At 38.3% G+C, this 15,620-nt stretch overlaps 1 protein-coding gene across 2 annotated transcripts in view; it reads left to right on the top strand.

Moving 5' to 3' along the window:
- Window positions 1-13,951, top strand: part of flrt1a (fibronectin leucine rich transmembrane protein 1a) — a 51,974-nt gene extending 38,023 nt beyond the window's left edge. For both annotated transcript variants that reach the window (XM_052591581.1, XM_052591580.1), the window contains one exon: window positions 8,883-13,951. In XM_052591581.1, coding sequence (XP_052447541.1) covers window positions 9,004-11,091 — 2,088 coding nt within the window. In that variant the 5' untranslated portion in view covers window positions 8,883-9,003 and the 3' untranslated portion in view covers window positions 11,092-13,951. The remainder of the gene's footprint in view (window positions 1-8,882) is intronic.
- Window positions 13,952-15,620: the final 1,669 nt, after the last annotated feature.

Genomic DNA, 15,620 nt, shown 5'->3' on the forward strand with positions numbered 1-15,620 from the left:
TCGCTCTCTCTCTCTGTCCTGTGTCTGATATTTTCAGTTCCCAAAATATTTACAGCAATGCACTGTCTGACAGATAATCTGTAACGGCGTGTAACGACTTTCCTTCTGAAGGTCCTCGCACACTGATCCGAAATTATCGTCTGTCTCACGTTTAAAAATAAATATGACCTCACGTTGTGTCAATCACACTTACACACTGCCTCCAAAACTGTGTACAGAAATCCAGGATTTCATGATTTATGAAGTTTATCCTAAATCGCATCTGTAAAATCTCTAATATGTCAACAAAATAAATCAAGGATTTTGAACCTGACTTTATCCAGTGTTCAGATTCCTGTTCTGGGAATTTATGAATAAAAGTGCATATTTAATTAGATATTCACTTCATTTACCTTGTTGGGTCTTGTCTTCTTTCTTACCTTCAATAAACAAACAATCTTAATCACATGGGTTCTGTAGTACGCTATATTATAAAGCAAACAGACGATAAAATAAATATTATAAATAGTCAAAACATCTTTGCATATAATTTTATATTTTGAAATTAACTTGATCAAATTATTGGGGTATGTGTGGCACAAATTTTACTGCAGTAAATGTTTCTCAGAGTGAGGTTTTTAAAGTCAATTTCTGTATAAATAAATAATTTGAAGTCTTGACTATAAAAATACTAAAATAATAATAATAATACTAAACTACAAAAATTCTATTGAATATTTCCACTATTATTGCCCAGGAAAACATTGCATTGAACACATGTGGATCTATACCGGGTACATTGTCATACTATATGGGGTTACAACAGGAAACTGCTGTTTATTGACAATAATTTGAGAAGGATGTCTTTGCTTAAATATGAAATACCATCTAATGTAATAAAATATATCTTTAAAAACATATCTGTATTTAAGATCTATGCACTATTTAATGTCTTTGTTGCAAAATTTAAATAGTAGGCAAACAATTAAAATACAAATCAATTTATGAATCAACAAATTAAATACTTAAATACTTTTATTAAATACAGTGTTGCTACATGCTACCGAGAGGCAGCAGGGATGAGCAGATATAATTTGATTTAAATGGGAGCAGTAGTGGTAGACACTGAAGTGACGCAAATGCAGTCACTCACTTGTTTCTGTGGTCTGTCCCAGAGTCCCTGGATGGAAATTGATATAGTCGTGTCCTGTCCTCCCACTGGCAGGAATATTGGAAAGAAGAGAGAGCAAGACACCCCAAGGCGACAGCCTGTCTGGACAGCCCCATTTTTACCCTTGAGACTACGCCACACTCCTCACTCGCCTCCACACACGTGCACACAAACATCTCATACACACACAGAGGATGGCATGCATATACAGATGCCATGTACAGATGTACTGTATGTGCACACATACATACCATGACCGCAGCTGTGTGGATGATCCAATTACACTCAATCTCCTGGTCTCTTGGTTTGCTGGTATAGTGATGTCCATGTCTGACAAACACATCATCAACAAAAAACGTACCTACATTTTTGCAAAACTCTAAAAACAAAAGTGACACAATGTGTAGCCAAGTATGGGTTCCTCCTTACCTGTACTGAGACTCGAACCCGCAAACTTTGGGTTAAAAGTCCAACTCTCTAACCATTAAGGCACGACTTCCCTCTAATCTATACATAGAACTCAATTCAATATTCATCCGAAACACTGTAATACTGACACAATTAACTGATACTCCTTTATACACAAATTAGGATTGCATGGGCATTATAGATTCAAGAAGACTTATTTTCACATGGTTCCTTCAACAATTTCAATTTTGAAATAGTAAACTTGCTCTGTAGCTCACCTGGTGCTCTCGAGTATGAGTCCCATCCGCTTTTGTTAACACTAGTAGTAAGGTTTAGATTATGGTTTAATGCAGGCGGTGCGTCATTTTCAAACACGATAAAGCATTGACCTTTTGGTGACACTCACTGGAAATTTAAATTCCAAACTGCTGCGATAAGTACAACAACCAGCGTAATAACACATCACCAGATTCAGGTTCACCTGGTTCTGAGAGAATTTAACACACTTTTATAGCCACTCGCTGGACATCTCACCTTTGCAGAAATGTCACCACATGCATATTTTCCAAAAGAGCTGGGTTGCACACAATATACTCCTGTATGACAATCAGTGTTGGGCAAGTTACTATTAAAAAGTAATTAGTTACAGTTACTAGTTACTTCTTCCAAAAAGTAACTAAATTAGTAACTCAGTTACAAATTTTAAAAGTAACTAGTTACTTAAGAAAGTAACTATTGCGTTACTTTCAAGTAAAATTAAATTTTAAATGCTCAAACGTGACCCCACCTCTACCCCTCTTTAAAGGAACTTAAAATACATGTGCATGTTCAATTATTTATGATAAATCTGAATATTATAATGAAATGGACACTTAATACAATACATTATTAACAGAAACATGAAACATTGTACACACATCTAAAAAAAAAAAGTTGCTGTGGGACAAAGTGAGACTAGCCTGCAAACAAATGGCATGTATGTAGATATTATGTTTATATAGTGGATCAATGCAAATAACACGATAGATTTTTGGGAACTTTTGATATTTCCTTTTATTGTTTCTTTAATTTCTTGAAGGAAAAAGTATACTTCCATTTAGAGAAGGCTACTTTTGGATTATTTGGGCTCGTTGCCATACCTGTCTCTCGTTGACTGACTGGCTTGTGTTGTTCGTTGTGTGTCCTGTCCTGTCCGACTATGCGTTATGATGGGTTGTTCGCAATTCATGAGCGTTAGTGATGATGGGTCGTTCGCGAATGAGCGTTAGTGATGATGGATCGACTGGATCGATGGATCGAGCTTTTGATGAGTCGTTCGCGATTCGCGAATGAGCCGACTCTAAGAGCTGGCTCGCATATCTGAAGAGCCAATTCTATTTTTTCAAATTTAGCCTATAGAAATTAAATAATTATGTAATAAAAATTTAAATAATATAGTCAAAGTCATTTAAAGAGCCGTTTCCCAGACAGCAAGCCAACATTGAATAAACATTGTTTTTCCATCTGAATCATCATTATGGTTGATATTGAAATTTCAATGCAAAATAAATGTTGAATCACCATTATCATATCGATGAAAACCTGATGTTATTAATGTTGATGGCAACAATATTGGAACAACATTGATCCATAGTTATCTTTATGATTGATTAAGCATTGATATTTGGTTACCGGGTCCCTGAATGTGTTGAAAAGTAATTGATTCATAGTGGACAGAGAAAGGATGCGGTTGTTGAAAAGTCATCGAAATATAGTTGACCGGGAAATATGATAGAAAATGCATCGAAATATAGTTGACCAGGAAATATGATTGAAAATGCATCGAAATATAGTTGACCGGGAAATATGATAGAAATTGCATCGAAATATAGTTGACCGGGAAATATGATTGAAAATCCATCGATTTTTGGTTGACCGGGAGATCAACAGGTGGTATACCCAACGTACTGCACCGGACACAGCTCATTTCTGGACCCTTGGCACAAGCGTACAGGTAAGCTTGCTTAATGTTCGATATGAACCCAGACAGCACAGGCACGCGGTGTGTTTTTATACAGTCTGTGGGCAGCTGAAGAGACTGGCTCATTTTCAAATAATGTTACCGTTAACTTGTTTAGACAACGGTCACGGTAAATTAATGTTAAAGCCTTTCGTGTCCAGCAGTTTCTCAGAGGGAAAATGTAAAAGCGGTTTATTAAAGAGAAGTCCTGACTCCTTTATCGTCGTGTTTTTCACTCTTTTACAGGCTGCCAGAAAGAATCCGTCTCTATAGTGAGTGATTATTGAATGAGGCTGTACATTATAAATGTAATGTTTTAACTCGAGATGTTTGTTTGTGTGAATGCTGTGTGTGCGGTGAGTTCTGCGCGAGCGGGGAGCAGAGTTGCCATGGAAACAGCGGGGCGTCAACAAAAAAACCGTTACTGGCAAGCAGTAATCTCCGTCTCTCGCTGCGGTTTACGCTGTTTTAGGTAAGTTTAGTCGCTAAAATCACACAAATATGATATACAAATGTTTCTGACACGTTTCTTACTTGTTATTGACATGTTTCAATTAAATTTATTTTATAGAAATGGTTTAGTGTCTTCGAAAAAGTCCGTTAGCATCTATCTTAGCAGTTTTCAGGTAATGTTAGGCTAATTTTGAGCTCTTGTTGATGAAACTCTGGGCTTTTCATCAAATCGTCGTGTGTGTGAGATATTTTGATGGCTCTGTGAATGTTTTGCTGGTGATTTGTCTGTTTTTTTTTTTTTTTTTTTTTTTAGAAAAGGCTGATTTACTGAATCGATGACGTCACTTACACTGAGAGTGTAACGTTAATCGGCTGAAAACAAGTTCACATGAGTTTTGATATTTCATGATAAACAGATATTAATACAAATTGTTCTGTGATTTCAGGAGGACAGAAAGAAACTATACAGAACAAAGTGAAACTCCAAGATTTTTGAAAAGAAAATTGGTGAAATATATTCTGAAAAAGGCATATTAATGTATTTCATGAGCTTCTTCAGTAAATCTGTATTTCTAAGTCAGTATCTCCCTTCAGAAATGTTGCTGACGGGAGATACTGACTTAGAAATACAGGTGAACTCATGAAAAGAAGCTCATGAAATACTCATGAAAGAAGCTCATGAAATACATTAATATGCCTTTTTCAGAATATATTTCACCAAATTTAAGAAGTCCCTGACATCAAAACGTAAGTCACACTCATCCTAAAATTAAAAATATAGATTCTGTTATTTTAAGATTATATTATTAGTAGTAGAATTTGTATATTACATATGTTATTATTGTTGTTATATATATTATTCTGTCTTTTATCTGCATTTTACCTCTGCTTTATCTTGTTTCCTTCTAATGAACCTGGAACTGCAGAGTAAATATTGTTGTCTCTGTGTCAGATGGCTTATTTTGTTCCTGGACTCTTCAGTGATGACGATCAGAGTCTGAGTGAACCTGCTGTCAGACAGTAAGTACCCTGAGTACCCTGGGGTTTCAGTCAGGGCCTTCAGTAAACAACTGAGTCAAACAAAATCCTTAATGGTTAATATTTACTAGTTAATATATTATTAATCACTTATAAATCATTGAAATGTCAACATTGTACTATTATCTCAATAAACATTATAAATAATTTACAAAGCTTTCTGCACCCCCTAATCTAAAGTGTAAACTACTCATCAGTTGTACTCATCGGCTTTCATTTGCTTTTGGATGTTTGCGTCGCAAGTGATACAGCATTGTACTTGCACAACTATTGTACTTCATTTTAAAACCCAAACCCGGACCTCTGACACGCCAGGCAAAAGTTCTACCACTGAAACATTTGAGCTGACAAACAGATATATTGTAGCTTGATATTCACTATAGGAAGAAAGTGCAGCATAAAAAAATAGCATATTTTAGCATTAAAATCCCTTTAACATTTATGGTGATCTGAGAGGCCGGGGGAGTCCAGTTAATGGGGCCTAATGCATTAGCTTTAATGAGAATTGTATATTTTATAGGCCTACATTAAAGTGTATTTCGTTTTTTATATTTTACATTTATTTCTTTAATGCTACTATTACATCAACTGTAGCTGAAAAGAATAAACCACTGTATATTTAATTTGTATATTATGTTGTTTATATTCTTTTTTTTTATTTTTTTTAATAACAGATTGGTTACCTGAGTACATATGTATAAAGTACAGTCACACTGTATGATTGTGAATTTTAATTGCTGTTTTTAACAGAGATTTTTGTCTTTTCTGTTCTTTTACAGATCACTATTGCACACCAAGTAAGCAAAACAACATTTTTGATTTCATTTTATTTTATTTCTGCAAACAACTTGCACCACTTGCAATTGGTTTTCCAGCCCAAAACCTCATCAAAAACTGAATGCAACGGTTTTTGTCTATGATTATTTTGTCAAAACATCTTTTGTCTATGGTAACTCTAATCTACATTAACTATTTAATTAGTATCCAGTTATTTATATTAAATTTGTGGAGTTAACAACTACTTCTGAACCAATGAAATAATAAACATAAACATTTTTGAGTCAATTGGCCTCATACATTTTCCTTATGAAAGAGGTCACTGCAAGCTAATCCTTTTTGCCTCCCTTTAATTCGAATACATCCATGAACAGGCAGTTTTGAAAAGTGCTTTGAATATAGGGGAAATATGATCTTTTGAGCCTACAACACGAGGACTTATTACCTTATCCGATCATTGAAAAATCATAGGCCTAGGCTACTGAATTTGTTCAAATATATGTTCTGTTTAACTTAAATGCTATATTTGTTTTGCATTGTGATTTTATTTTCTGTTTTAGATGCTCTTACTCAGCAGATGGGGACAGCTACCATCACCCAATTTTCACCCAAAAGTGGTTGCGCTATTCGCCAGACCGGGCAGGAGGGACTGGACGACAACTTATGCAGGCATCAGATGACAATGAAGTGTAAATAAAGAGTAGAGAGGCTAATAAACATAAATTTGATTTTAAATAGTGTGGTGTGTTCTGTGTTTTATACAAGATTTTAAATGTTCCATTAATTTTTTACATCCTGGCTGTAGATAAAGCAGGCTATTTAATTTATGGCATTACATTTAAAATTAACATTTTAAAACGATTGAAATTCCATTGAAATCACGTTGATCCTTGGTTCAGTTGAAATTTCAACATTGTTTCAATATTCCTGATAATTGAAATAGCATTGAAATTCCGTTGATCTATGGACAGAATTTCAACATTGTTTCAATATTAAATCAGGGTGCAAAATGATGTTGAATCAACATCAGAGTTCGATGTTGATTCAATGACTTAATGTTGACAACGGGATGTTGATTCAGCATAGTTTCAATGACTGTTTGCTATCTGGGTTGTGAGCCAAAGATCCGGCTCTTTTCAGTGAGCTGAGTCAAAAGAGCCGAATTCCCATCACTACTATGCGTGCTTTCGAACACCCGCCCAACTCTACCTCTGATTGGCTTACAATGAAATTTTACTCTACCTCAGCCAATCGTCAGCATTTATGCGCTTGTCTCGTGCTCTGCCCACTAACCAAGGAAGAACAGTAAAAAAAAGTATTTGCCTCTCGCTCAGAGATCTAGTTGGTCTGATGAAAAAAAAAAAAAAACAGCTTCATCATCAGTTATAGTAACGCGCCGCATTTTTTTGCAGTAACGGTAACGGCGTTATTAAGATGAGAAGAGTAATCAATTAGATTACTCGTTACTGGAAAAAGTAATGCCGTTAGTAACGCCGTTATTTATAACGCCGTTATTCCCATCACTGATGACAATGCAAAAATGGTTGTAGTACTCCTCAATATGGATTTAAATTATGGTTTAATTATTTATTTGATTTATCACCTGAATCTTTGAGTAATGTCTATCATCTTTTAGCAGAAACTGTTTTGAATACAAGAGTCGTTCTTAAACATGAAAAGCGCCGCCAAAACACTGGGTTGTTCTGTGTAGTTGCTTTTCAGTTGTTAAGCAATTATTTATAACATTCAATAAAAAATAAAATAAAAAACATTCCCCAACTAAAGCCCTCAGGTTGGAAACCCTGCTCTAGAAAATAAACATTAATGTTATGTCTCTGCTGCCAGGTTAGACTGGACATAACAGAGTGTGACGTTTGTAAGCAAAAACACCTGCCTAATCCAGATAATCACAAACACATATGTTTACTAATCCCTCCACTCTCTGCAAATCAGTCTCTCTTCTGCTCTCTCCTCTTGATCCTTCATCTATGCACTGTATGAAGTGACCCAAATACCCAGTATTGGTTGGCAGTCTCATTTGACCAGATGTTTCATTTAAAACAACATAATAGCATGCAAACAGACATGCATTTTCCCATGATTTATCAGAACATTATAAAGAGTTACACCAATTAAATGCTCTTGTGCTGACCAATTTGTCTAATAGACCTATCTCTATTCAATGTCCAAACCTACACAATAAGAGATTCTGTGTATGCACTTCAAGTTGTGTCACAATCTGCCCACATCGGGGGTGCTACAACAAAAAAAAAAACCTGACAAAACTCTACAACAGTTAGTTCAGAAAGGAAAATTTTATTTGATAAGTATCTTTAGGCCAAGTGCTAACCTAGCCATGAAAAATGAATCATACAAACCAAGAAAAAAATGTCCACCAGCAGTTGTTGCATTGTTAACAGGGCCTTTCGCACCACCAGAACCTTTTCATAGTACCAGAACTAATTGTGGAACTACCCGGTTTTGGACATTTTCGCACCACAGGATCTAGGAGCAATTTTAGTACCGAACTGCCTTTTTCGAGAACCAAATGAGCTCCTACTCCAGATCAGGTACTACCTGTGACGTAAGTAGATACTGATTGGCCAGACATGTTCGAAAACACCGTCAACCGCCATGATTTAAAATGCTGTGTAACATACTGTAAACGTTGTGTCAACTTATTTCACAAGTATGATGAACAGCGATAGATAGACGGATACTGAAATGCAGGCATTTGTAGCAAATGTAGCGCTGGCAGTTGTTGTTGGAGATTGTTAGTCCTCCTTTCCATTCTTTCAATCGCTTTACGTATACATCAACATTCCATCTCCATTATTGTGAAACCCGCGAGACCCAACAAAAACACAGCTGCGATCACAGCATCCTCAATCCTCCTGTTGTTAACGTTGTGCACAAATGACATTACGTCACTTACTAGTTCACACTGTGCCATGCATATGATGTTGGTCTTTCATTAACTTACTGGAAAATAATAATCTGTCCAGGGCATTAACTTGCTAGCTAACATGTTTTTCTCTCCCTCTTCTCACTTTCCAGGGTAAAAGAAAACGTGCCACAAGACCAAATGGACTTCTGAATCATCTGGTGTAAAGAACCATTATATTGGTTGAATTGAGCTATAAAAGGCAAGTGGAGGCTAGGAGTGCTTGCTAGTTGCATGATGGCTCCTGAAGGTATAGGAGAGCTTCGAGACTTGCTCTTCTTCCTGCTCCTGTGCATCACATTATTGGCTGAGCTACTGGAGACGACTGCAGCTTCTTCACAGGGACTTGATGGTGACGGTGACATAGTGTGCCCCTCTGTGTGTCGCTGTGATGAGGACTTTATTTACTGCAACGACCGCGGACTGAGCGCAATCCCACCTCTGCCACCATCTGCAACTGTCCTTTATCTCCAGAACAATCACATTGACAATGCAGGGCTTCCTAGGTCCTTGGAGCATTACACCACCGTGCGTGTTATATATCTTTATGATAACGAGCTCGATGACTTTCCCATGCATTTGCCACCTTCATTAAGAGAGCTTCACCTCCAGGACAACAACATTCGAGTTTTGCCAAGGGCTACACTTGCTAGACTTCCACTCCTTGAAAAGTTGCATCTGGACGACAACTCTGTTTCTACAGTGAGTATTGAGGACCAGGCCTTTTCAGACAACCCTCGGTTGCGTCTTCTCTTCCTCTCCAGAAACCACCTTTCCAGCATCCCATCTGGTCTTCCTGCCTCACTTGAAGAACTCCGTTTAGACGACAACCGAATCTCTACTATTCCTACTCATGCCTTCCGGGGATTGTCCTCTTTACGTCGCCTGGTCTTGGATGGTAATCTTTTAGCTAATCAACGCATTGCTGATGATACCTTCTCACGCTTGTCAAACTTAACAGAACTTTCCCTGGTCCGTAATTCACTTCAAACACCCCCGCTTAACTTGCCCAGTGCCCACCTGCAGAGACTATCCCTTCAGGACAATAACCTCATACACATGCCTCGGGGCTCACTTGATGGAATGCGCAGACTACAGCGCCTAGATCTTTCTGGAAACAATCTGACCACCCTTCCCAGAGGATTGTTCAGGGACATGGAGAGCCTGGGACAGCTGCTTGTGAAAGGAAACCCTTGGCATTGTGGGTGCAACTTGCGCTGGCTGCACGACTGGCTGGAAGCAAAGGGGAATACAATTACAGTTAGAGGTTTTATCTGCCAGACACCAGAGCGAATCCGAGACATGGCGCTTAGAGACCTCACGAATCAGATGGATGAATGTGAGTTGGCTACTGCTGGTGGTGGAGGAGTAGGTACCGGAGGAGTCGGCATTGGTGGTAACAGGGTGAGTGGAGGAGCGGCAGGAGCCATTTCTACCACACTTTCACCCCCTCAAGGGTCCCTGTTTACTCTCAGGTCCAAGCGACCAGGCCTCAGTCTCCCAGAAACAGGGCTGGACTACACATTAAGCAGCAGCGGTGTGGGCAAGAACCTGGCCCTGAATGTGAAACCCCTTTCCCACAACAGTATCCGCGTTACCTGGAGCGTAGCTCAAACATCTTCTTCCTTTCGATTAAGCTGGCTTCGCCTAGGAACCAGCTCTGCCATGGGGTCCATCACAGAAACCTTGGTTAGGGGTGACCGGCGGGAGTATCTTCTCACTTCCCTGCAGCCTGCTTCCAGCTACATTATCTGTATGGTGCCTCTAGTGTCTAACAGTGGAAGCAGGGGTAGTTTGCCTGGGGGGGACACAGAACCAAACGAGGTTCCAGTTTGTGCCAGAACAGAAACCTCTGATCCTGGCCACACTGATGATGAAGGTGAAGATGACAGCTCTGATCAAATGACTTCTCTTCCACTTGCTGGAATTATTGGAGGTGCTTCGGCAATAGTTTCCCTTGCTCTAATCATTGCCATTTTCTGCTGGTACGGGCACCGTGCAGGACATTTCACATCACGAGACCGTTACAGCCATGGTAGCTCTCGAAAGAGCAAACACTGTGATGACTACATCGAGTCAGGCACAAAGAAAGACAACACTATCTTAGAGATCAGAGGTCCAGGATTTCAGATGACACCAATGGCAACAAGACAGCCCCTTCAACCGAAACCAGTGAGAGAGGATTACATTATACACACCATCTACCCCTCGAATGGCACAGGTCTATACAAACCATCCCAAAACATGACCAACTCTGGCTGCGGTACCAATCGTGGCTATAGAGAAGGAGGCATTCCAGATATAGATTACTCTTACACATGATAGCTTTGATTTAGAAACCAGAATTAGGAGTCATATACTGCATAGATACACAGTTTTTAATGAACATGGGCTCTGCAGAATCCCCTTTGTGCCTTCTGGTCTCCATTACAATGTAGCCTGCTGTTCATGACACTATAAAACTTTTAACTGGCCCAGATGCTTATAGGAAGCATTGTAAATGTGGTGCCAGGAGGCGGGGATGCCGTTTCAGGTGGTGATACCAAATGTTATTTTCACCTCCCGGTGTAATGATCAGTGTCCCTGGATTCAAGGGCAGCCCACACCGCATTCAGCCCACAGACTGCTCATAAAGCTCAGTGCATATATGGGAGAGAGGCAGTCTTCTCAGAGGAAATAACCACCCCGCTGTACATTTTAGTCTTTTTCTCCTATGAGATGAAGCTCCCAAGTAAAGGGTTTGAACAAGGATTGACAAGAATCCTGCATCAAGCAAGAAAACCTCTGGAAACTGGAAATGTGTTGTTGCAAGTGATTTTTCCTGGGAAATGTTCACGTGCACAGTTTTTTTTTTTTTTTTTTTTTGGAGATATGAGATGCAGAACGCGACTACTATTCCTAATAAATGTGGAGTGTATGGACCAAGCAGAGACATTGCCCTCAGAAACTACAGCAAGGTTTGAAATGCCTCAAAAACTGAATTCATTTGAATTCTTATACACTTGAAAACTGCCTGATGCTACAATGATAACGTCCACCAAGCGTTATGTTGACTGTTCTAGTTTCAGACTGGTGTAAAGTTGAGAGGATGAATGAAACTTGTTTTTGTGTCTTGAGGAACTTTCAATTTTTAAAAATTGCAACTTATCCCCTGGTGTGTTGATAGAGACAAACAACGAAAATTATTTTATATTTTAATTTTTTTGTCTTGTTTTGATTTTGTTTGCTTTTTTTAACTTGTTTCACTTTAATTTCGAAGTCATATAGCCCTGCTGATAGTTATATTATAATTTCAAACAAGGGTATCACTAATGTAAAAGATCATTTTCCGACAAAAACACAAAACTTGCTTGTTTTCAATAGATTGTCCCCTATAATGCACAGAGGCTAAACCAATGCTCTGTTAAGGTGGCTCATTCTTTGTTTGTTACTTAATCACATTCTTAGCACAAAATTAAATTCTATTAATCACTTACACCTCCAAATGTCACTGTAGATAAAGATATGGCCTCGCTGCTAACCACAGCGGTTGTGCTTCTGCGATTCTTAGGGAGAAGAGGAAGGGTGTTCGAGGGGAAAACAGGAATGAACCATAACACTGTGGACCATCACTGTGGGAGATAGAGAGTGCATCAGAATGCTGTATAATTTTGTAAGAAGGATGCATTTTTGATTAAAAAAAATAATAATTCCTTGTGTAGAAATTAAGATTTTTGTCAGTGTCTTCAACCCATTAATTTAAGCCAACAGCAGAATGGTTCTAAGGTAGAGATATAGAAAAGTAATGTGTGCAATTTTTCTTACGAAAGAGTCACCATGACATTTCTGTTCTGCTCTGCTGTATTCATGTAGTTGAGAATGTAAGACAGCTTACACTGCCTTGTATTTTATGTACTTTTTGGCATTGTTGTGTACTTGTCATAAACAGGAAAGGAAAGATTGATAGACAGAGAAAGAGATAGAGATAGAGACAGAAGAAGAATGTTCTAAACTGATCAAGAGCAAGAGATTAAACACATAAAACATGGATTTGATATTGAAGTGGAGGTCTAACGGAAATGAAGCCTGTGGTGTTGAACCATGCATGAAATGTTTTGTCATCTTTTTGCTGTCTGCTGTCGTGCTGGCACTTTGTCTTACGCCTTTCCCTCTACACAAAGGACTACTCCTAACTTCTGTTTCAGAGATGGGAATGAATCAAGACTTCGTGGTGTTTCAGAATGCACTGGACTTTTTCATATATATATAACCGAAACAGTTTTGCTGTTAATGAGCTCCTTAAAACAGACGGTTCACCGAAAATGGAAATTCTGTCATTTACTTACTTGCTAAAAAACAAAAGAAGATATTTTGAAGAATATGAGGTACCAAACAGTTGTTGGTCCCCATTGACTTCCATAGTATGGGGGTCCAGAAACTGTTTGGTTACGTTCTTTAAAATCTCTTCTTTGGTGTTCAGCAGAAGAAAAAATCTTGGAACAATGTGAGAGTGAGTAAATGATGACAGAATTTTGTGAATTTATTTATTTTTTCATTTCAGGTGAACTGTCAAATTGATCTGTTGGGGATTCAGTCTTTAAAGCTGAAAGCTGAGGAAAGAGTGAAGGCAGCAGAGGATTTGAAGCAAGCCGGACTCTACTAACAACCCAATGCACCACTGCTGTAATAACAGAGCCTTTTCTTTCAGCAGTTCACTCGAATAGGTCAACTGTGCCATCTTTTTCTCACTCTCCTGTCATTCTAAATCTAACATGAAATTGACAAGAAATTAACTTAATTTATTTCCTTGGAAATGTTACTGCGGAGTGTTGATAAAATGAAATCTTACAGTCACCAAGGACTGTCAATGCGGTTGGAAGATTGTATAACTCTGCAAGTGTAAATGCAGCCTTACATTTAAGTCCCACCTATGCATCATCATCTTTTCGATCTCAGCTTGCAGCTGAAACGTTCAGCCGTTCATTTCTTGTCTTCACTTCCCCTCCCATCCTGAGAAACCTCTTTGATCTGTCGCCATTGTTTTCATTTGAATTTGCAGCATGTGCAAAGAAGGATTACAGTCTCTCTCTCTCTCTCTCTCTCTCTCTGTGTGTGTGTGTATGTGTGTGTGTGTGTAATGATGATGTCCTTTAGGGCTTCAAAAATACAGAGGCATACATTAAAAGCATTTTCTGTTGCAATATTTTCTGTCTGTTTTATTGAAACCATCTGCAAATTCGGTATCTCCTGCAGCTCTGACCAGCAGTTGCTCCACCTGCACCCCATTAACACACACGCACACACACACACACACACACACACACACACTCCTTCTGTTGTCACCCCTGAGACAGGAGCTCAAGCTGCATACTCATTCTGTAAAATAACAACACTCTTTACTTTACCTCACACACCCAAGGCATCAAATACTGCCGCTCGTGTTTAGCACATCGCTCCACAGAAGCTAACGGTGTCCTATAGTAAATAGTCTCTTCATTGCAACATGGATGTATCAACAATAAACCTCTAGTCAATGCATTTACTCCTTGTTGCTAGGTAACAATGATGCAGGAGAGGCTGTAAACTGCACAGCATTGCTTCTGTGGTTGTGTTTCTGAAGCATTGCATCTATCTGCTTCTGATGTGCTGCAGATGTCCTGAAGCAGAGGTTCCCAGACTCTTCTTCTTTCTGTTTTCATTTTTACTTGAGATTTTATGTAAACATTTCAACAAACACATTCATGGTTCTCTGATGTCAGTTAATGGCAAACAAATTCTTTTTTTGGTTACACTTTATTTCGATAGTCCACTTTAGACATTCTACTGACTATAAGTTACTTTGCAACTACATGTCAACTATATATCAACTAAATCTCAAAATTTGCAACTACATGTCTACTAACTCTCAGAGTAGACTGTTAGGGTAAGTTTAGGGTTAGTGTTAGGGGTAGGTTTAGGCTTAGTATAAGTTGACAATAAGTTGAAAAGAAAGTGTTAGAAGATATTAAGCAGACAGACTACTAATACTCTATTAACTGCTAGTTGACATGTAGTTGCAAAGTTACTTACTGCTAGTAGAATGTCTAAAGTGGACTATCAAAATAAAGCGTTACCCTTTTTTATCTTGTTTTAGTTGATTCATTCTTTACTATTTATATATAGGGGAATTAACTTATAATTATTCATTTTAATGATAAAAAAATAATGATAGAAATTGTATAGTTATTAATGTAAAATGAGTGTGTGATAACATTTTACCCTACAAGTCATAACATCTGCATGTTTTTTTTATTTTTTTTATGTCTGAACATTATTTACTTTCAAACCTTCAAACCTCCAAAGTTATACCATTTCAAATCACAAAGGTTTTATTTTGGTGGGAAAAGATGTGAATGTGTAAATCGAGCACTGCTTCATAAACTGCACATTAATCCCACGTCTCCTGCTCGTATACAAACACACAGATTTACTCAGTCATCAATAGCAGCTCACTTCTGCAGTGTATTTATCTGCTATGTTTCAGAAAAGGCAGTGTTATATATTGATTAAGTGTTTTTACTCCGCTGCTCCTGCGTGTGGAGTGGAGTGATGTAGTGGAGAAGCTGTCACTCATCCGAAGCCCTGCTCTCATCCTCTGTCTGTCAGATGTCTCTCATCTCATCTCATCTCATCTCTCCGAGGCATCTGGGAATGGTGTAAAAACGACTCTTTTACGCTGTCTAAGGCAAGCATGTAAGCAGTTAATGATCCCTGACTGATAGAGTTCAGTTGTGTGCAACAATAGGAAAACATTCCCGACCAAGGCTTCAGTGGGTTTCAATGCCTGATGCAGATGGGTTTAGGATCGGGTAAATTACAGCACTACACACTTC

The sequence above is a fragment of the Carassius gibelio genome, chromosome A5 (assembly GCF_023724105.1).
Source record: "Carassius gibelio isolate Cgi1373 ecotype wild population from Czech Republic chromosome A5, carGib1.2-hapl.c, whole genome shotgun sequence".
In the NCBI taxonomy this organism is placed as follows: Eukaryota; Metazoa; Chordata; class Actinopteri; order Cypriniformes; family Cyprinidae; genus Carassius; species Carassius gibelio.